Source organism: Bufo gargarizans, chromosome 1 (assembly GCF_014858855.1).
Source record: "Bufo gargarizans isolate SCDJY-AF-19 chromosome 1, ASM1485885v1, whole genome shotgun sequence".
In the NCBI taxonomy this organism is placed as follows: domain Eukaryota; kingdom Metazoa; phylum Chordata; class Amphibia; order Anura; family Bufonidae; genus Bufo; species Bufo gargarizans.
In genome coordinates, this window is record NC_058080.1 from 619,154,439 (window position 1) to 619,178,297 (window position 23,859).

The 23,859-nt window shown below is 44.8% G+C and overlaps 1 protein-coding gene across 3 annotated transcripts in view; it reads left to right on the plus strand.

The window, feature by feature from the left end:
* The window catches only part of REEP5 (receptor accessory protein 5), a 113,304-nt gene extending 107,513 nt beyond the window's left edge, over positions 1–5,791 (plus strand). For all 3 annotated transcript variants that reach the window (XM_044275933.1, XM_044275932.1, XM_044275931.1), the window contains exons 3-5: positions 2,448–2,586; positions 4,726–4,894; positions 5,366–5,791. In XM_044275933.1, the coding sequence (XP_044131868.1) occupies positions 2,448–2,586; positions 4,726–4,894; positions 5,366–5,415 (358 nt within the window). In that variant the 3' untranslated portion in view covers positions 5,416–5,791. The remainder of the gene's footprint in view (positions 1–2,447; positions 2,587–4,725; positions 4,895–5,365) is intronic.
* Positions 5,792–23,859: the final 18,068 nt, after the last annotated feature.

Here is a 23,859-nt window from a genome sequence, read left to right on the forward strand (position 1 = left end):
CCGCTTTCATGCTACTGAAATCTATACTTTCTGAAGAGCACAGAATACCATGTATAAAAATATAACTACACACAACCACCTTCATACAACTTTGCAGCAAACAGTGATTATTATAAGCAAAAATTTAATGAAAATTCGAATTTTTTTTATTTAAAATGTGGTGTCTAGCAGATTCTTATGCAAATAAATTATAGTCTGGAATAAACTGTAAGATGTGCAGAGTTCATACATATCACACATCTAAAATCAATGCTGCATGGGTTAAAAACTGCAGGAATGCACCAACCAGCTTGCAAATACTGGGAATTGTATACTAGCAGAAGGACCCCGCTTCACACGGGTATATTTCTTCTCTTTAATTTAATGTTTCTGTGTGAGGTTAAGATATCCACAGTGTTCTCCATCACAGTGACCTTTACAGCATCCTGCCCCTTTAACGGTGAATTCCACAGTACACCGGTCCCTTAACAGTGACCTCTCAGTGCCCTGCCGCCTTAAGGCTGGGTTCACACCTGAGCGTTTTACAGCGCGTTCCTACGCGCTGTAAAACGCACAACAGGCAAGAACCAATGATTCCCTATGGGAATGGTTCTCACCTGGGCGTTTTACAGCGCGTACGATCGCGCTGTAAAACGCCCGACGCTCAAACAAGTGCTTGAGCTTTTTTTTGGGCGTTTGTCGCGCGTTCACGCACATAGAAATTTGGGAACGCGCGACAATGTGTGAACGCCAGTCTCTGTATGCGCGATTGTAAATGCCCGTACAATCGCGCATACAGAGCGCTCGTTTCAGAACGCTCAGGTCTGAACCCAGCGTAACAGTGACCTCTCAGTACCCTGCCGCCTTAACAGTGACCTCTCAGTACCCTGCCGCCTTAACAGTGACCTCTCAGTACCCTGCCGCCTTAACAGTGACCTCTCAGTACCCTGCCGCCTTAACAGTGATCTCCACAGTCCCCTGCCCCCTTAAAAGTGGCCTCCACAGTGCCCTGTCCCTTTAACGGTGACCTACACAGTGGCCTTCCGCCCTTAGCAGTAACATCCACAGCGGCCGCCCCTTTATTAGTGACCTCCACAGTACCCTGTCTCTAACAGTGATTTCCGTAATAACTTGCTCCCTTAACAGTGTCATCCCCTTTAAAGGTGACCTACAGCAGTGAAGAAAAATGGCTGGGTTTTTATGGAAACCTGGTGTAAAACTGTGTGTGTCGAAACTAAATGACCTGCGAGCTTCTATTGGCTGATAAGGGTCATGTGACTGTGTGTATGGCAGTTGGGATATGAGGAGAAAGAACAGCAGGCTTCTTTTGGCTAAAGGCTGGTATATTATGGTGACTTTAGCATCTAAGTGATTTAGGGCTCATTCAGACGGCCGTATGCTATCCACAAAAATGCGGATCCGTTTTTTTGCGGATTAGATGCTGACCCATTCACTTCTATGGGGCCCTTTTCTATTCCACGGTTCTGCAGAACAAATGAAACGTGTCCTATACTTGTCCGTGAAAATCGGGACATGGCCCCATTGAAGTCTATGGGTCCGCAAAAATACTGAAGGCTATCAGTTTTTTTTTTTTGCGGATCCGCAAAAAAAACGGATAGCATTCAGTATTTTTGCGGACAGCATATGGCCGTCTGAGCCCTTAGAGGGAGGAAGCTGGCTTTGTCTCCCATCGGCACCCCCCAATTGAGATCACTGGGGCGACAATGGTCCACTGAAATATGAAAATTGTGTTGCTCGTCAGACATCCACTATTGAATTACAATACTCTCAATTCTCCTTTTCACTAGGAATGATATTTTATTCGGTTGTGTAATACAGGAACTGACAATTTCCTGGATTCCAGGAATTGTGGAAAGATGTGCAGTCTTACAATCTGGCTGAAATGGGCCATGAGAGGGTAGTGCTGACTACAATACACTGTAAAAGCCGCACGTATAAAGTTGTCATGTATTATACCATTTCTAGTGGCTGATCAGCACCCCAGGAAAGGGTGTATCTAGTAGTGGTAGAGACACCTTTTGTCATTCACATCATTGGGCAGCACATAGTATAATCATATAAAATAGGACCTACGGTAAGTATTGCTCAGGTTTGGAATGCTCTTAGGCCTTGTTCAGATGTGCTGGATTTTCAATGCAGCCTACACGACCAACAAATTACAGTGTAGTACATATGAATAGGGATTTCAAAAGCTTCTTCACATTGAATTTGTGGTGATTTAGGGTCCTGCTGTGGATTTTCACATTGGCGGTGTGCTTATTATCCTGCGGACAGGAGACAGCTTAAAGTCTCCCATTTAAAACCCTTTTGAGGAATTGGAGGTAAACCCAGTTGGGACTTTCTGGCTCTGAAATGTCCTCCTTATATGGTTCTCTAAACTTCCGAATGAATTTCCCTGTAGATTGTCTACTGTGACCACAGCTCTGACCATGTTTGCTCCTCTTTAGAATGAAGGCCATTGAAAGTCCCAACAAGGATGACGACACTCAGTGGCTGACCTACTGGGTGGTGTATGGAGTATTCAGCATCATTGAGTTTTTCACTGACATCTTCCTTTCCTGGTTTCCTTTCTACTATATGATCAAGGTGGGTGAACGTAGATTATGTTTATGTCATTGTGAGTAGTATATAACCGCTGTGTGGTAATTATTATTGCTGGTTCACACTGTCTATAAATTTCTCTAGATCCAAAACGGTGTATTACTTTTTGTTAAGGAACACCGCCTTAGCTTTAGGAGCTACTTTCTTTCCTACATACAAATCTCATGATTTACTTCCTTTTTAATTGTTTTATTTTCCAAGGAACTTTTCCTCCATTTCAAATGATTTTATTAATTTGGCCCCCCCACGTTTCATTAAATGCTCTTCTGAGGGCTAGTTATTGTAAATGATCAGTCAAGTAAAAGTCTCCTGTTAGAAACCAAGAACAAAAAATAATTTTCTGGTGGAGCTGTTTCTGTGTGCACCCTGGCTGAAGGGGAATCTGTGCTCCTGGATTACTCCTGTGGCCGAATAGCTATATATTCTACACTATGCCAAAGGCCTGCCGTTACCGGTCATTAATGGGACACTAAACCAAGACATTAAAGGCACCTAGTGTTCAGTCTGTGCACCTTTCTAAAAGGCTGGCTTAAATAGGAACTTTTCCTTTTTCTTTCCGCTGTAACTTCTCTTTTGTCTGACTATCTTTATCCTTTTCTCTTGGCTTCTGAGGCTGTTAGCTGGGGGCTCTATGCCCAGCAAAGCAGACAGTGCTCTGCTGGCTGGAACACAGCCATCCCCTTGCAGGGCCTGCTCTCAACTAAGTAGACTCCTCCCTCTCTAGAGAGGGGGGCTAGAATGGAAGAAGGACTCCATTCTAGCTAACACAGCTATGCCAGAAGTGCCACCATCTGCTGGTAGACCAGGTACATTGCACTTAAACCATTACAGAATCACAGATACAATTGCACATTGTGTAGGATTTAGGGTTAGATACACATGATACAGACTGCACCATAAAAGATAGTGAAGGGGGGCAAAAAGAGTGGTAATGCCCCCTTGCAGGGCTTTTCAGATCTGCCTGTGGTAATCCTGCAGACCATGCAGTTATTTCAGCCAGCTTTGTAACTGCCACAGTTTAGAAGAGTCCTTTCTCCTGATCATTAGTACATTAATGCAGCAGGGTTGCTAGTAAATATATATATTTTTTTTAGTTAAGGGCCCATTATCAGGCTAATTAATCAGTTTGTATGAATGCTCATTCTCAATAATTCCTCCATGTACATGTGCCACTGATCAAATGACCGGAAAAATGCTCATTTGACAGTTGATTGGTCACTTGTCTGCTGTGCATAGCCCTGTGTAAACCGGGATGTACTGCCAACAATAAACCTGTATGAGAATCAAGGGTCTCATGCACACAACCTTATGTATTTTGCGGTCCGCAAAAAATACCGATGACGTCTGTCTGCATTCCATATTTTACAGAACGGGACAGCTGGACCCTAATAGAACAGTACTATCCTTGTCCGTAATACAGACAATAATAGGACATGTTCTATATATAATTTTTTTTTGTGGAACGGGCATATGGAAACGGCATGCACACGGAATCGTGTCCGGAACGGACTAGGAAAGAAAATACGTTTGTGTGCATGAGCCCTTAATATAATGGCCAATGTCCTCCTACAGAGTGGATGATTGATGCATGTGAATGAGATTTTAATGAGCTGCAGTGATGGAGTGAATAGTATAGTCCTACGTCCACATCTCGCATTTACTACACATTGGGCATGTATGCACATACACACACTCCTAACCTATGCCTCAGAAGGAAGCAAAAAAACAAGATGTGATGAACAAGTCTAAGCTGCCTTCAGATACCATACCGCTGTATGACTGCCTTTCTTTTAGAGCCAGGAGCTGGATTAGATTCAAAACAATGCAAGGAAACCATTCGTGACAGGTTTTGGACAAGGCATCACTGCTTTGTTCTGACAGGATCCAATCTTACAATAAAATACAGCACCTGCATAGCGCTGTCATATGGCTGTCTGAATGCAGTCTTACCCCGCACCGTAGTAGTGTACCATACAGACAGAATAGATATTAGTTATGGTCCCATTGACTTCTGGAACAACTTGTTGTGCAGGCCACCACACTACCCGGGCTCAGAAGTTCCCTATGATTAGAGTGCTAACCAATACTATAATAAGGTGTAATATTTTCCTGTAATTATTGCAGTGTGGATTCCTCTTGTGGTGTATGTCTCCCAGCCCATCCAATGGTGCTGAGCTGCTTTACAAGAAAATTATCCGCCCCCTTTTCTTGAAACACGAGGGACGGGTGGATCGCCTGGCGAAGGACATTAAAGACAAAGCTGCGGAGACTGTAGACACTTTCGGCAAAGAAGGTATTTTGTCCAATTTTGCAGATTGTGCCATTTGGCAGCCTACATATGACTCCACACCCCCCCCCCTTCCCCGAATGTTTTACTGAATATTTCCCATAAAACTATGTGTCAGGCTGCTCAGCTCCTCCTGCGCTATAACATACTGCTTGCAGCTCAGACACCATGTTTAACGTGACAGGTTGTCTTTATGATTTCTTAGACAGCTTTTGGTTACTGATTTAAAAAAGTCCTATTTTTGTGGCAGAGTACATTTCATATAGCAAAAAGCAGTCAAGATGTTAACCTGTCAAACAGATACAAAAAATGACAGCCATTTTGTCATAGGTTTTGCCCTTCAGACATGGCTCATAAACCTGGTCACCCTAACGCCATACCCTATAGAGAGATTGTCTTATGGAATTGTGCTTCTCTATGGGAGAAATGTCTTTCTCAATAACATCTACAGCATTGACTGTTTTTTTTTTTTTCCAGCTAAGCGGGCCACAGTGAACTTGCTTGGTGATGAGAAGAAGAGCACTTAGTCCTGGACTTGTGGTGACATCTGTCCCCTCTAAGCACCTCTCTGTTACACGGGACAGTGGTATCATTTGTACTCCTCCTCTGACCGGGGGGCCTGGAACACATGGCTGACCGCAGACTGGGGAACTCTGTGTTTCAGACCTCGCTGGTGCTGAGGAGCTTTAATATTGTTGCCTTGGAAAGCTGTTTTTTTATATGAAGACCAGACTGTGTTGAAGTAGCTGTACTATTTTGCTGTTGTCTATAGAGGAGGTCAGCATTTTTATTTAAAAAGCCATCAAGTGTCCAAAGCTTAAAGAAACGTCAGTGTGGGAAAGGCTTTTGTGTATTGTTTTGTCCTGCATTTATTGGACCTGAATAAACAGTCGCCATACTGAACACCCCTTCTCCTTGTATTTGTTAATCCAGTTATGAGAGAGATATTGCAATTGTTACTTTGAATGCTGCTGACCAGCCGGCGGCTTAGCGCCAATGATTGGCGCTACACTGCAAGCGAGCACCTGCCGCAGCTTCAAGCAGTGTCCAGATGCCGCACCAAGAAGGCACATGTCGCAGCTTTAAACCGCTGGTCTTCAATCTGCAGCACTTTATCCCATTGAAAACAATAGGAGGTGGACACCACGCAGCCACTGTATTTTTGGCGTGGTGTTCGCAGCAAAATTCAGACCGCTAATTCTGCCATGTTAACGGGCCCTAATAGCTGATGTTTTACAGGTTCTAGTGAGTAAATATAAAGAAAAGTAAAATGAGTAAATATCCTGTACAGATCTCATATGGATAATTCAGCCATGAAGCTATTAAAAAGAATATGGAACTGTTAGGGTACGTTCACAGCAGCATTATGAACCCATCCACCTGTATTGTGCTGTGGCCTTGCAGTCCGGAATCCCAAGCATCTGAAATCACTGTAAGGAAACCTGTCTGTGCACAGGACTGTATCCGTTTTACGGTCTGCAGATCCACAAAACACAGGTACAGCCACGTGCTTCCCGCATTTTCCCGTTAAGCATGTCCCACTCAGTGTTAAAAATGGCTATTCTTGACAGAAAAAAGGGAAGTTGAGAGTGGAGCATATAGAGAAAAACTAGAATTGAAAGATTTGTGCCTCTTCTGTGTTCTTGACCTACTCCTGGTTTTGGCTTACAAATACCAACTGTAAAAATGGAGTAGGGTTTATTAACGTGTTGCATCTTTTGCTGCTGTTTTTATGGCTTTTAGGTTTCTCCTACATTCAGAAAGTGTGACTGAACCATAGGGTACTGCCACACAGGATGGGTTTTCCAGTGTGGATTTTGCCAGGATACCACAGTGTAAATTCTGCTGTGGACTTGTAACATATATTGCTGTGGATTTTCAAGAGATTTCACCCTATGCATTGCATAAATTGACATGCTGTGTCAATGTATGCAATGCATAGGGTTAAATCTCTGGAAAATCCAGATTTCTGCTGTCTCTTTCTTGCAGTGTGTTGATGACATTTCATATAATTTCATCCACTTACCAGCATGCTATCATACGGTAGGTTTGTTGCATACATCTGAATGGGGTTTGTAAAATCCCATACACATACTGCACAAGTAGGATTGGAGTTTGTCACTGTTTTTGCAAATAATCTGCAGTGTGAACCTTTATCATATTGCTCTAGGGCTGTATTTATGGCTTGTTTTATTAAAAATAAAAAAAATTAAAAGGTTTCTTCCATCTGACAAATCAAATATTAGGCAGAGTTGAATTTTGCTGCTGGTAAACAGGAGGTCCAGGCCTAAGAAAAACCTCATTTTGTCCGTTAGGACATTTCTGCTACTGGTTACTATTTAAAGGAAACCTGTCACCAGGATTTTGTGTATAGAGCTGAGGACATGGGTTGTTAGATGGCCGCTAGCACATCCGCAATACCCAGTCCCTATAGCTCTGTGTGCTTTTATTGTGTAAACAAATTTGATACATATGCAAATTTACCTGAGATGAGTCCTGTCCCTGACTCATCTCACGTACAGGACTCATCTCAGGTTAATTTGCAAATGTATCAAATCGTTTTTTTTACACAATAAAAGCACACAGAGCTATGGGGACTGGGTATTGCGGTTGTGCTAGCGGCCATGTAGCAACCCATGACCTCAACTCTATACACAAAATCCCGTTGACAGGTTCCCTTTAACAATTTATATAAATAATATAGATTGGGGCTTATGCAAAAAGAAGCAATTAGTAATATGAACATGGATTGTACTGTTCATGAAAGTGAACCTTCCACCACAATATGCAATGGAATATGAAGGCAGCAGGTTATAGAGCAGGGGAGCGGAGCAGATTGATATATAGATTCTGTATAACTTGTCATTTTATTAAAATATCTGCTCTTTCTGAATTTAGTAGCCAAGTGTGCAGACTTACTAGTGATCGATAGTCTTCTCTATGTGTATACATATATATCCATCAATCACTCACAAGACAACAGTGTTCAGAAAGAGCGGAGATAAAAGTTCTGCTAAATCTTTTGCCACAAATCTATATTTGAATCTGCTCAGCTCCTCCTGCTCTGACATGCCTGCAGATTGCATTGCATTTCAAGGTGACATATTCTCTAAGTTCAAACTTTACTAAAAATCCAGAACAAAAATCAGCTGCAGTTTTTTGTGTGTTTCTGCCTCAAAAAAAAAAAAAAATGGAAAAACTGCCTGCATTGCATGTGAATTTTGCTGCAGAAAAGCCAGCAGATTTCACCTTCTCCACTGCAAATGGTAAAATCTGCTGTATAAATTGACATACTGCGGATTTCCGCAGTTTGTTTTGGATTATTTTTTTGCGTGCAATTCTGATCTTTCTGCACAGTGGTTTTACTTATAGACTTTGTTAGCATAAACAGAAATGCTGCACTAAAATCCACATAGAAGCCACATAAAAGTATTTTTAATGTGGTTTTGGGGCAGATTTCATTTTCTTCATACAAATCTGCACCATGTGCAGGTACCCTAAAGGGGTTTTCAAGGTTGACAATATTAGGATAGGCTATCAATATCAGAGTAGTGGGGTTGTGATTTGCTACATGCGGTCAAGCCATGCCCACCCACAGCAACCAATGGCAGTAAGATTATGCAGTAAAATCATGCGGCCGTTGGCTGCCACAGGTGGGAGTGGCTTGGCCGCATGCAGCCAGCTGCACCATGGGATCACAGCTTCACATGGGCAATACCTCCTAGACTAGACATGCTCGTGTGAAACCAGCCTTAGGGCTCATGCACATGACCGTATGTATTTTGCAGTCCGCAAAACACGGATCTACCAAAAAATACGGATGACGCCGTGTGCATTCGGTATTTTGCGGAACGGAACAGCTGGCCCCTAATAGAACAGTACTATCCTTGTCCGTAATGCAGACAATAATAAAACGTGTTCTATTTTTTTTTGTGGAACGGACATAAGGAAATGGAATGCACACTGAGTAACTTCTGTTTCTTTTCCGGACCGTTTGAATTGAATGGTTGCGAATACAGTCCACAACAAAACGGAACAGACACACAAAGAAAATACATGGAGGGTTTCTGATGTGGATCATAAAGAGAAAGTATAAAGGACAGACTACCTGACCTCTTATTAATCCACAAATGGTTTTCGCTTCAAAATCTGCATCAGAAAACCTAAACGTGGAACCCTCACTTTTTGGTGTTTTGCTAAGACAGGTGCAAATGTTTCCATTATACATATTTCCCTTATGCCCATGACGGCACCCTTGAGAGAGCCCGTCTCTATCCAGGACAGGAAATGGGAACTTCCATGGAGAGCTTCTTAAGGAGGGACCCGGCATCTATCCACCAGTTCCTGTTTCCTGTCCTATGGATAGGACGCTTCTTTGGAGAGCTTTAAATGGCTGCAGGGCCCTGCCGGTATTTTTTTAAATCTAGCCATAGGGGTTACCTGGTGCGGCGCAAGTCTCTTGGAGCCACCTGAAGTCTGGGCAAACACCCTTCCGGGTCCTGGCTGTCGCTGTATCACCTGCTAGCATTTCCGGCGGTACCGCTGTCACGCCGGATCCTCCTGGCGGTGTACAGGAGGTCCGGGGCCTGTTCTCCCTGACTTGCACATCCCCGGAAGAATTACAGAGGGGGAGGCGGTGCAGAGCCTTCTGGGCAGGCGCACAGTGTGAACCGGAAGTGACGCGTGCGCGACTTCCGGTAGTTGGAACACACGGCGTGCCGGAAGTCAGCGCTGCAGGCCGCAGAGTGGAGGGTGGTGAGGATCGAACCTGGAGTATTTAACTCCGATCAGTGCACAGGTGGAAGGGTGCCAGCCAGCCAGAGGATGCCTGCAGATCCCTTGTATGGAAAACCCTCCATTCCTAGACCTTACCATAGAAGAAGAGGGTGGTCAGTGCACTGAAAACCATGATTCCAGATCGGTACTCCTGGTGGGGTAAGGGGGTTAATCCCCAACCTTTTTTTTTTTTATACTTTATGCTAAGAGGGTCTTTTCTGTTGTTTGTCCCCAGAATATAAAAAAGACCGCCAGGAAAGCTATCGCTGCTCTGCCAGCGTTGTATTGATAAGATGCTAGAGGAAGAATCTCCATCTTTCATGCAAAACATCAAAAGCATGGTGAGATCCGAGATAGCGGATTCTTTAAAAGAGTTTAACAAACTCCTTCCATCTAACACCACCAACAACCCCCCCCCCCCCCCCCCCCCCCACACACACTTAAAGCCATTAGGGCGACAATGAAGGTGGAGGAGTCCAAAGAGCAGAGGTCTGTTCAGCAAATCACTTGGGTCACAAGAGATCCAGGGTTTTTCCAATTAATGCAAATATAAAATTTCTAATGCAAAAGGAATGGAAAAATAAACTGATTAAAAAAAAATTGGCCCTAAAAACGTTAAAAGAAAATATCTGTTTGATGAAGGGGAATGCTCTAATTGGGATAGACCACCAGAAATAGATGCACCGGTAGCAAAGATGTCCAAAAAAATCTGCGTTACCATTTGAGGACCTGGGTGGCCTGAAGGACCCTATGAACAGAAGGGCAGAATTGTTTCTTAAAACGCCTGGGAAGCCTCCACCCAGGCATTTAAACCTAACATCGCAGCTGCTACTTCCACAGCAAGATCCCTTAAAATATGGTTACAAGACGTAGAAATGCATATAGAAAACAAAACCCCAAGGGAACAGCTGCTAGATGTTTTCCCCACAATCCTAAAGGCCGTGGACTTTATCTCAGATGCATCCGCAGGTCTGCAGCTAGGTCTGCAGCTTTAGCTAACTCCGCCAGAAGAGCGGTTTGGTTAAAAGGATGGTCAGGAGACACGGGGTTGAAGAACAAATTATGTGCTATTCCCTGCCAGGGCGACTTTTTATTTGGATCTGACCTCGAAGACCTTTTAGAAAAGGCAGCGGATGACAAAAAAGGGTTCCCCTCCAACAGACCCACAAATAACCGCCAGTTTTTTTGAAAAAAACTAAAAGAATAATTTCAGAGATTCTGGAGGGATAACAGAAATAGGAAAGAAAAAGGTCTCCTTTTCAGCTCCCAGTCCAGTAACCCTTACAAGCCTGCACAACAATGACTGTGCCAGTCCAGTGGGAGGAAGGCTGTCCCCTTTCCTTCAGGCTTGGGAATCTATTTCTGCAAGCCCTTGGATTCTAGGGGTAATAAGAGATGGATTTCGTCTAGAATTTGCCTCTTCCCCGCCATAAAAAATAAAAATGACGAAACTCGACGGCAACTCTATAAGAAACCAGACCTTAAAACAAGAAGTGTTTTCCCTGTTGGCAAAAAAAGTCCTAATAGAGGTTCCAGAATCAGAAAGGGGGAAGGGGTTCTATTCCTCCCTTTTTCTGGTTCCCAAACCAGATGGAACCCTCAGGATGATAATAAACCTAAGACGGCTAAACCAGTTCCTCACGTACAAGAAGTTCTATTTGAAACAGGCAGGGCGGGACAAGGTCCGAAGTCCTCATGTCTCTTACAGAAGAGATCTTCTCTATAATCGTCCATTCAGTCAGCTTCATAAAAGCGGTGCACTTAAAAGGTGCAGAAAACGGAAAAGCAGATTTTCTAAGCCGAAATCGCTTACATCATGCAGATTGGTGTTCGAATCAGACAGTATTCAATCAGATAATACATCTCTGGGGCGAACCCTTGATAGACATGTTTGAAAACAGAGAAAATCGCAAATGTCATCTATTCTTTTCTCTAAATCCGGAGGATTCGCCAACAGGCATAGACTCCTTCTCCCAAACCTGGCCAGACAACCTTCCCACCAATAAGGCTTATTCCGAGTATCATACAGAAACTGAGGCGGCACAGGACGAGACTAATCCTGATCGCCCCCTTCTGGCCCAGAAGATCATGGTTCACCTGGCTATGCAAACTTTCGATAATGGAACCATGGATTCTGCCAGACACGCAGGACTTGCTACATCAGGGGCCAGTTTACCATCCGGAAATAAACAACCTACACCTTACCGCCTGGTATCTGAGAGGGCCATACTAGAAAAGAAGGGCCTGTCCGGAGATGTGATCAATACTCTCCTGTCGTTTAAAAAGGACACTACTTCGTCCATTTACTTAAGAGTATGGAAGAACTTCTTAAAATTTTCTTGTGTCCCAATAGACCCTTTGGACCCCCCTCCAATACCTGTGATTCTCGATTTTATTTTTTTTCAAAGCGGCCTAGACAAAAAACTGAGAATCAGTACTCTAAAGGTTCATGTGTCAGCCCTTAGTGCGTATTTCGACTCCCCCTTAGCCAATCATGCTTAGATAAGAAGATTTTTTAAAGTAGTCAATCGTACTAGGCAAATACCCAGAACATCTGCTCCTCCATGGGACCTTAACCTAGTTTTGTCCAGTATGATAGAGCCACCGTTTGAACCTCTGCTAGACCTACCAGCAAAGATACAGTCCTGATCAAAAGTTTAATGGCAAAAAGTCATAGCATGGCTGGATCTTAACAAGGTTCCAAGTAGAGCTTCAACATGCAACAAGAAGAAATGGGAGTGAGATAAAACATTTTTTGAGCATTAAATTTAATGAAAACGACGAATAAACTGAAACAGGCTGTTTTTCAGCTGATCAAAAGTTTAGGACCACACCTCCCAAAAAAAACTAACACCCCCCCCCCCCCCAAAAAAAAAACTGAAATCCAACTTCCAAACATGAACTCAGTCGCTCGGCTGTTATTGTTTATCACTTCAAAAATTCGTTTCGGCATGCTTGATGCATGCGTTTCTATGAGGTGAGTGGGAACATTTCTCCAAGTGGTGAAGACTGTTGTCCATTTTTGTAAACTTCCCTTGCCATCCATCCCCAAAGGTTCTCAATTGGATTTAGATCAGGGTAACATGCAGGATGGGCCAAAAGAGTGATGTTATTCTCCTGGAAGAAGTCTTGTCCTGCGGGCATTGTGTACTGTAGCGTTGTCTTGTTGAAAAATCCAGTCGTTACCACACAGACGAGGGCCCTCAGTCCTGAGGAATGCTCTCTGCAACGTCTGGACATAGCCAGCGGCCGTTTGACGCCCCTGCACTTCCTGAAGCTCCATTGAAGGAAAAAGCACCCCAGACGCCTCCACTGTGGCGCGTAGAAAACATCTCAGGTGGGATCTGCTTGTCATGCCAGTAACGTTGGAAACCATCAGGACAATCAAGATTACATTTTTTCTCATCAGAGAATAATACTTTCTTCCACCTTTGAATGTCCCATGTTTGGTGCTCTCGCAAAGTCCAAAAGAGCAGTTCTGTGGCGTTCAAGGAGACGAGGTCTTTGAAGACGTTTTTTGTTTTTGAAGCCCTTCAGTCTCAGATGCCGTCTGATGGTTATGGGGCTGCAGTCAGCACCAGTAAGGGCCTTTAATTTGGGTCGAGGATCGTCCAGTGTCTTGACGGACAGCCAATTGGATCCTCCGGCTAAGTGCTGATGAAAGTTTTTTGGGTCTTCCACTTGACTTCTTTGTTCCATAACCCTCAGGATCATTTAAGAAATTCCAAATGACTGTCTTACTGCGTCCCACCTCAGCAGCGATGGCGTGCTGTGAGAGACCCTGCTTATGTAGTTCAACAACCCGACTACGTTCAAAAAGGGAGAGTTTTTTTGCCTTTGCCATCACAACGTGTGACTACCTGACAGAAAATGACAATGAGGGGGGGCGGACCGCGCCGGACGGTGGAAGCTCGAGAGTAGCGCTCCCGCCAGCAAGCCTTTTGTTAAGCCTGTTATCAAGCACACTAACCCACCGGAATGGTCAAAATCCAACCAAAGAACTCCCTGGGATGCACTGTGTCTACTTTGGAAGACTCCCATCCCCAGAAAGACATGTAGAAGTTCGTCAGTCGACAACCGCTTCAGCAGGCTGGGAGCGCTCCTAAGGTGGCGCCCCGGCTGAAAGACTCAGCGCACCTTCTCCCTGAAACTCATGTGCCGGACACCGACGCGACAGCGGAGTTCTCCCCCTTGAACCAAGAGGTGAGCGACCCCACCACTCTTACCAGAAATTATCTGGACGAAGCTTTGTCGAGGGCTCTGGCCCCGATAGCCGCTGATCTGGCGGTCATTAAAACGGAGGTCCGCCATATTGGGGAGAGAGTGGAGTCTCTGGAACAGAACCAGGACGCACTGCTTACTTTTAACTCAGCAGTTAGTCACCTTGGACACTCACCGCACGGCGATAAACAACTCCTCTATTACTCCTAGAAGATCAGAAGAATAGAAGCCGTAGAAAGAATCTAAGAATCTAAGAATCTGGAACCTTCCTGAGGCCACAGATTTGTGCTTCTGCTGGGCCCTGTCAGGGCTGAACAAGTGGTAATAGAAAGAGTTCACAGAGCTTTGCGACCAAAACCTCTCCCTTCTGATAACCCCAGAGACATTATATGCGGATTGCTAAGCTTTAGAGAAACTGAAGCTATTCTGCAAAGAGCCAGATCTATGGGGGACATTCAGCTTATGGGTTCAAAGATACAGATATACCAGGACCTTGCATCCTCCACCTTACAGAAAAGGAGAATGATGAAACCTCTTACGGATCTTCTGCACTCTTCCTAAAATCATATACCGCTGGCTGTTTCCCTTCGGCCTTCTCATTACGCACGGGAACAGACGCTACACTATCCGTGCACCAGAGGACTTGAGACCGATATGGGAACCTTTGAACCTGGAGCCTATGGTCTTATCATCTTTTTGGACGCCGGTTCCCCTGGAAGAGGACTTACCTCCGCTACAAGTTCCTTCTAAGTGGTCCACTGTGAAGAGGCAGAGGAACAGAAGAAATGGCGGTCCCTGTCAGATGGACTCTAATGATTGAATGGGGTCATAACCCCCTATCTGATACCGAATGGTTTCCTTTCCACTCTATTCCTTCCCATAGAGGTCGTTTCTCTGATATTCAGTTATAATGGTCCTCCTAGGCTTCACTACCAGCCCACCCCCTACTACCCCTCTCCCACCTTCCACCACTTATCCTCCTCTTATATCCCTCCCCTCATGTGCCTGGTATGTCTGGACCGTCTGTAATCGAGAGGGCCTGATTCCCTATGTTATAGTGTTATGATTGCTTTGTCCTTCTGGGGTTAGTCCATTTACTTTACCATTCGAATAATGGGCTTAGGTAATGGAGGCTTGGGCAGATCAGGCTAACATGTTAGTGTTCTCCCCTATTCACGCATTTCTGCTCATAGTCAGAATGCATACCTATGGAGCTTTATGTTCTAAAAGGCTCCTTTCAGTTAATGTTTGGTTCTTAGTGTTGGATCATAGAACAGGTGACATACAGCCTCTTGCATCTTTCAATCAGTTAGGATGGCTGCTCTAAAACAAAATGTGACCACTTTTAACGTGAATGGGTGCAATAATCCTATTAAAGGGGTTGTCTGGGATTGGGGACATGGGTGTACATGTACAATGGTCCCCTAAATATTACATTCATGCCTGTCCTTCCCTTACCAGACATTTCTGATGGCCCTTTTTCACTTCACAAATTTTCAGCCGGAAGTGCAGTTTCTATCACCGTCAGTGACGTACCGGGTCCCTTTCTGCATAGCGAAGCCTCTCCTTCCGCTTCACAAGGAGCCCGGTGACGTCACAGTCAGCCTCTAATTATTCCAAGCGCATGGAGGGGCAGTAACTATGCGGCAACAGACGCGCTAAGCCACGTCCCTCGCCGAGCAGGGCGCATTCTTAGCAAGGAAGGAGGCGTTTAGGGGCGTGACTAAGGCGGAGGAACAGTTGCGGCGGCAGCAGCAGCAGCCGGCACATGAATTAGGGGTGGTGGCTGCACAGAGGAGCAGACACACATTCGAAACAATGCGCTGGGACCCAGAAAGCATTGAGGCAGGAAGTTACCGCACACATAAACAGAAAGCTAAACAATCAGTGGGGGACTGTAGGAGCCCTGCTGAAGTGTAAAAATACCTAAAAACATCTGGGGGAACCTTCAAACCGCTATTAATAGTGATTTAACTGGTTTTAAAAAAAAAAAAATCTTGATCCCGGTCAACCCCTTTAAGAGAAGCCGCATTTTTCAGATTTCAAAATCCGGCAAATAGTAATGCTACGGGAAACGCATTTTAAAAAAGGCCAAGTCCCTAATCTTGCTCGCTCCTCCTTTCAGACATGGTTTCACTCCGCCAATGACTCGGCTTCTTCTAGGGGTGTTGGCATTGGAGTACGTAAAAGTGTTCCCTTGTGTGTAATGGCGGAGATTGTGGACCCCGAGGGGAGGCATTTGCTTTTAAAGGGTAAGTTGGGCGGGGTGGAGGTCACCTTATGTAACCTTTATGCCCCTAACAACAACACTTCTAAATGGCTGAACAAGATCCTACATAAAATATCCATTATTTTCCTCTGGCCTATTTATTATAGGTGGGGACTTTAATCTAACCCTAAACCCTCTCTTGGATGCTTCTACTCGCAGGTCCGCGGTCTCCTCTGGGGTGCTGAAGGGGATACTTAGTAAAACTAGGAATATGGGTGTGTGTGATGTATGGAGATCCCTACATGCTGACAGAAAAGAATACTCCTATTATGCACAGCCACATAAATCATATCAACGCCTTGATTATTTATCTCAGATAGGTTGCTGCCCCAGGTATTTAAAGCGGAAATACACAATATCGCTATTTCAGACCACGCCCCGGTGTCCCTCTACGGTCCCGGGGGCCTCTGGTAGGGAATGGATTTGGACACTTAATCCTACGCTTGAAGACACTCAAGCTGAATCCGACGCCTTCAAGAATACGCTGACAAATTACTTCACACTCAATGCTATATCTGAGGCCTCCCCAGCTTAAATTTGGGAAGCTCATAAAGCGGTTGTGCGTGGTGAATTTATAGCATTGGGTTCTCACTTAAAGAAAAAACGTGAAACAAGTCTAAACTCATTGTTGTCCCAAATATCATCACTGGAACAAGCCCACAAAAGATCCATGGCAGTCAAAGATCTAGATGCTTTGACAGTTCTTAGGGGGGAACTAAAAGGTCTTTTAAATATAAAGGCAGCTAAGGCGTATCTTAAAGTTAGGCACAAACAATATGCGCATGGGAACAGATTGATGTTGGCTCTTATTAAAAAGTGTAACGAACAGTCCTATATAGCCAAGATGCGCAGTGATAAAGGAGACTTAGTTTCTAATGCTCAAAGTATAGCCAAGATATTTAACTCGTACTACGCCACTTTATATAACATCCATAAGAATCAATCCCCCAATACCAGACAGGACAGGATGACTCTCACCAATAACTTCCTTTCATCTCTTAATTTACCAACATTATCGCAGGTAGACAGTGAATCCCTGACCTCTCCTATCACTCTCCCAGAAGTCCAAAAAATTCTAAATTCAATCCCTCCAGGGAAAAGCCTAGGCCCTGATGGCCTGCCGATTTTATATATTATAATTTTTTTTTTTTTTCCATGTACTAGGCCCACATTTGGTGACTTACTTCAATTCCATGCTAGATGGTGCTCTACCGGCAAAACAAGCACTAGAGGCTCACATTGTGGTCCTCCCAAAACCAAACAAAGATCCGGAAATTCCCTCTAACTACAGACCTATATCCCTTCTAAATACTGACACTAAACTTTGGGCCAAGTTATTGGCACATAGAATCGCCCCATTCTTACAAGACCTTGTCTCTCCTGAACAGACTGTCTTTGTTGGGGGGCGTGAGTGCAGGGATAGCACCTTCAAATTCCAGATGTTAATACAATATGCTATGCAGAATAAGAAAGGCCTGACTCTGTTGAGTACAGATGCCGAGAAGGCTTTTGATAGAGTAGACTAGTGTAGACTGGAGGTTTATGGAGGCCTCTCTACACAGATTTGGTTTCCATCCTAAGTTTGTTAAAGCGGTGATGTCCCTGTACTCGGCCCCCCACGCAAGGGTGATGGTCAATGGCATACTATACCCTCATTTTAATATATCTAATGGCATTCGCCAGGGGTGCCCGTTGTCCCCTACCATTTTTATACTCTGCCTGGAGACCTTTATGCAAGCTGTCAGACAAAATGACAACATCAAAGGGGTTAAAATAGGTCCCACACAACACTCAGTGGCGGCCTTTGCCGATGACATGCTGTTGATCTTATCTGATCCTGTCACTGCTTTCCCAGAGGTCTTAAAGTTACTGAAGGAGTTTGGCCACGTGTCCAATTTTAAAATAAATCTCCCAAAATGTTCGGCCATGGGAGTTAATTTACCCAATAGCACCATTTCCTCACTGTCTAACTCATTTCCCTTCAAATGGACAACGTCACACATTAAATATCTAGGAGTTAATATATCTAATGATTCAAGCCAATTATTTTGCTTAAATTATTCTGCCCTTTTATCAGACATCCGGGTACAATTAGAAGATTTAAAGATTCCCTTCCTTTTAAAGACTTATGTCCTCCCTAGATTATTATACCTTTTCCAGACCCTGCCGATCTCCCTTCCCAAATCATATCTGTCACAGGTACAAAGACTCTTTTCGGCCTTCATCTGGAGGAAGTCTAGACCTTGGATATCTTCTAATCGATTATCCCAACCAATCTCCAGGGGTGGTTTTGGCCTGCCGGATGTTCAAAGCTACTACTTAGCCAATCTAATGAGATTACATTCAGAAATACTGAACCCCCACTCTGGTAAACTGGGTTGTCATATAGTTAATAAGTCATGGGACCCTACTGAACTGGCCAGACTATGGGTGGCCCCGCCTTCTGTTGATATTGGTGGATATGCATTGAACCATACATATGTGGGTATGTACAGGGTCTGGAATAAGGTATCATCTCTATTGGAACTCCCCAGTGGTCCTTCATTTGTGTTTTCCTGTTTGCTGGATCCCAGGTGACCCTGACTCCCTCTGTATCAAGTGTAGAGAGCCGGTGGTCGTGTCCCCTCACTATTTAAGGGTGTTCAGGTGTTATACAGTTGAGGTACGAGGATATGCGATCATCTACCATTGGGATTTTCGCATAGGCTGAGCAGTTAGGGAGAGAGCCAAGTCTGATGCAGGGCTCTCCCTTTTGTTCCTTAGTTTTGGATCCAGTCAGTCGGATCTTCATTTTGTGTCTTCTAGTTTTCTGTACACCTTCCGTGACACTACCTAACAAAGGGGCCTAAACTATCCTAAAACCTAACCGTCAATACTAGTGGAAAAAAATGTGACAGTGATCAATTTTTCCCTTTCACTAGTGATTGACAGGGGTGATCAAGGGGTTAATTGGGGTGATGGGGGGTGATCTGGGGGCTAAGTGTAGTGTTTGGTGTACTCACTGTGATGTGTGCTCCTCTGCTGGGACCAGCAGAGGAGCACAGAAGCCATTTAACACCTTATATTTATAAATATAAGGTGTTAAATGGCTTCTTTTAAATGGCATGTGCGGGCCGGCTCTGCCCGAAATCTCGCATCTAGCGAGAGGACGCATCGGCGTGTCCAGGAGGAATAACAGGGCAGCCGCCAGGACACAATCCTGCGTCCTGGCGGTCCTGAGGCGGTTAAGAAGTGGGAGGCACATATGCAAACTGCTGTAATTCCTACACTGTTCACCTGATTTGGATGTAAATACCCTCAAATTAAAGCTGACAGTCTGCAGTTAAAGCACATCTTGTTTGTTTCATTTCAAATCCATTGTGGTGGTGTATAGAGCCTATGGACCTGACTGTGCATAAAATGCAGAATTAACAAAAGGAGTGACTAAGGAGGGTGCTGTCATGTCGGAATCCTGGAAAACGAACTCCTACTTTTCAGGACATCCTCCATGACAGCACCACATGGAGCAATACCAGATAACTATGTTAGGGTGTGGGGAAAACAATGGCCTGGAGGACTTTCCGTACAAAGGCCAGGTCTTTGTTAGCCGTAAGATCCAGTCTGTAATGTTTGGAAACTGAAGCAGTTTGCACCTCCGCAGATCTGCTCATTTGAAGTATTCACTTTCTCCGCCCATGAGGCTGCTATCCCATGATGATATTTAATGGACAGTCTATATTCTGTGAGGAATAAGATTGATAAAGTCAACAAGAAAATTAAAATGGTGGTCCTTCAGGGGCGTAGCTAAAGGCTCATGGGACCTAGTTCAAGAGGTCAGCTTGGGCCCCCCCCTTCTCAGTGCTTTGTGGCCAGGGGCTGGGAAGCACATAGCGTGCTGTGTGAGGCAAAAATTTAAATGGCACCCCCCTGCCAAATTCTTGACATAACCCCTTCCCTCCAGCTAGAGGTGTAACTTCATCTGCATGCACTTTTTATAATAACAGTGTCTTCTTATGTGGCACAAGGGTCTTTGGGCCCCCTAAGGCTCCTGGGCCCTGCTACCTCTGCATCCCTTTAAGTATTTTTCAAAGTCCCATCATTCTTTTTTTTAATTAGGAATAGATTGGAATAGTGACCTGTGAATAACTCTTCTGGAGGGACTTTTTTGGCGGCTTGTAGGAGCAACAACTTATTCAGATCCTTCAGAATAGCTGTATTCTGTTGTGGTTGATAGAATTTTGCCAACGTGAATCTTCCTTATGGAGGGTTTGTAAATTCTATCCTGTAGCACTCTTCTATTATCTTGAGCCAAGTATTGTCCATAATTTCAATCCACTGCGGAAGGAAATATTTTATTCTTCCTCCCACAGGAAAACCATCTGTTTGCGTTGAGTGGAGTTGGGATTAAAGAGGTTATCCGAGAGTATATGCCTGGGCCCCCACACTGAATATACTTAACCCACTCTCCACGCCACTCCTGGCCCCCGCTTCTCCCTGTGCGTGTATGAAAACATCCAGTGTCGGGGTGGGGGAGGGAGCGATACTAGGGAGGCTCGTCCCCGTCTGCCATTAGCTGCACCCCTCTCGACACTGGATGTTTTCATCTGTGCACAGGGGGAAGCAGCAGCGGTGGTGCGGGGTGAGTATATTTAGTGGGGGGGCGGGCATATGGGGGGAATTTTATACTCTTGGATAACCCCTTTAACTCTTTTGGGTAACCACCTCCCAGTCTTGTCTTTTACTCTGGATTGATAACGGGGGAGGAAGGTTTCCGAAAGAGCTGTGTCGTCTTTGATGTTTTCTCTGTAAAGCCTTTCTTTTTATCAGTTGCTTTTTCAGTGCCAAACGCATAGGATCTTGCGAATGGTACAGCACAAAGTTTACTCTTAGATGGAATATCTCCCAACCATGTCTTAAGCCATAATGCTCATCTAGTGGCATTAGAAAGGGAACTTCCTCCATCTGCAAATCTGATAGACTCTATAGAAGCATCCACAATGAAGGCTTTATCCGTCTTCAAGAGGGGAATAGAGTCCAAAATCTCTTTTCTGGCTGTTTTTTTAAATTTATTTTTATGGTTTTCTAGCTGGGATAACCATAAATATAAAGGTCAGGCTACAGATACTAACGGCAGTATAAAGTAGAGACAGGTGAGTTGATTTCATCGGTCTGTCATTTATAAGATAAAAGTAAGTGGTTGCCGAGAACCAACATCACAATCATTGTAAACTGGGCCTAGAAAAGAGTCACGGCCACCTGAGAAGAGTCCTGGTTATTCATAAATTCCTGCTCTCCATGCCCACCTGCTGATTATTGACAGTCTCCTACTGAGTTTTCTCCCTTTCTCTCTAGGAGAGAACTGCCAATTATCATCAGATGGGCAGGAGATTATGAATAACTCTGACTCTTCTCAGGTAGATTTGACTCTTTTCAAGGCCTGTGCTGCAATGATTATGATGCTGGTTCTCGGCAACCACTTACTTTTAGCTCATAAATGACACACCGCTGAAATCAGCATTTCTGTCACTATTTTATGCTGCCCACAGTGAGGTCAGCATAAAGTTGATGACAGGTTCCCTTTAAAGCAGATGAGGCGTCCCAAGATCTCTTCAGGAGGCTGTCCATCTTCCTATCCACCAAAAAAAAGGGGAAATTAAACCAGCACCTCCATAATGCGTATAGATAAGAACGCAGGTGCACGCTACCTTGGCTGAAATACAATACATACATACATACATAGAACTACAAGTAACAGCACACTCCTTAATGCACAGACATAATGAACGGTGAATTCATGTAAAAAGAGTAAAAGTAAAAGCTCTCTGCGCATATTATTGATCAAAAATATTTGGGGCCCATCTACCCATGACAACGTGGCTTCAAACAGATGGGACCTACAGAGCAGAAAAGGCAGCGCTAGTTTGAAAAAACAAAACAAAAAAAACTGACAACATACTCTGAAAACATATTCTCTTTCCTAATCTTCTCCTTTCAGACCAGACCACCATGGTGACTTCTTTCAGTCATCTCTTCTCTCTGCAGAGTTTGACAAACAGACATCTTAGTTTCCTACTTTTCCATCATCCTTCCACCTTCTGAACACCCCCATCCTGTCATCTCCAATACTGTGTCCCAGGGCCGTCTTTACCAAGGGGCAAAAGGGGCAGCTGCCCCGGGCCCAGTTGCTCCTGGGGGGCCCAAGGCAGCTGCCTCTTGAGCCCTGCTAGCTACTGCCCCGGGTGTCAAGCTGTCTGTGTACTTTAACGTTGTGATCTAGGACCTTAGATGACATCATCACCATGTGACCAGTAACCTAGCAATTACTGGTCACATGGCTATGAGGTCATGACAGGTCCTACCAGGAGTGTTGCAGAAGTTAACTGTGGAGCTTTTTTGTGTGAAGATTACATCAGAAAAAGGTGACAGGGGCTGTTATGTTAATATACTGTAAACTACTGTATAGTGGGGTGCTGTATATTGTGTGGGGGCCTGTATACTGTGTGGGGCTGTATATTGTGTGGGGGGGGCTGTATACTGTGTGGGGGCCTGTATACTGTGTGGTGGGCTTATACTGTGTGGTGGGCTGTATACTGTGTGGGGGCCTGTATAGAGTGGGGGGGGGGGCGCCTGTATAGTGTGGGGGGCTGTATATTGTGGAGTGCTATACTGCTGTACTGTATACTTTGGGGGTCTGTATACTGTGGGTGCGGTATAGTGTGGAGTGCTATACTGCTGTACTGTATAGTGTGGGGGGCTGTATCGTGTATAGTTTGGGGGGCTGTATCCTGTGGGCTGCTTTACTGCTCTACTATATACTGTGGGGTACTGTATAGTGTGGGGTGCTATACTGCATACTGTGTGGTGCTGTATACTATAGGGTGCTATACTGCATGGTGCTGGGGTGCACTGTAAGACTAGGGTGAGCCGAGCCCTGGTCTCCTTCCTGCAGAGCGGTGCCCACTTCCAGCCTGAGCCCAGCTGCCCAGAGCACTGATCCTGAGCCGCTGGAGTCTTCAGAACTGGAAGTATCTACAGTCATTCACTGGACTCTACCAGATGTGTGGATTTTTTGTGTGTGTGTTGTGGTGGAGGGCGTGATTGCCTGCTAAGGTGTGGGAAGGCAGGATCCAGGGGGCCCAAGTAAATTTTTGCCCAGGGTCCAATCAATATTAAAGATGGCCCTGCTGTGTCCGCTGTGCCCCCCAATACTATTTTGCAGAAACAGTTCCCCTGAAAATATTGGTACCACATTGACAATGCGCCAGTACAAAAAAAATACCCCCTTATCTTTCATATCAAACCGCATATGGGGGATCTCAGACCAGACCTTCTTTAGACCTGTCAGACCCCCCCATATCAGACCTCAGACCAGACCTCCAGAGCCCTATATCAGACTCCCAGTGCCATTGGAGAGGCTAATGGAAAATCCAATTTACACTTTTCCCCTGACAGGAGGAATAACAGAGAATGAACATATTTCAGGGAGGGACCACAGTAGAAGGAATTCTAAGCCCAAAGGACAAGTCCTGATTTACAGTGATGCGCCGGGGTCAGTCCTGGAGAGATGCCGTGAGCCTCCAGAGGGAGTTTTTTCAGGCGTTGGGGGTACCTGAGGCAAAAGGTCGCCTCGACAATCAGACCTGGAAGGGGAGGAGTGAAGCTTCCGGAGCCAGAGGGTGGTAGGAAGCTAGCGTGACGTCTGGTGGAATGCAGCGTGGAGCACGCT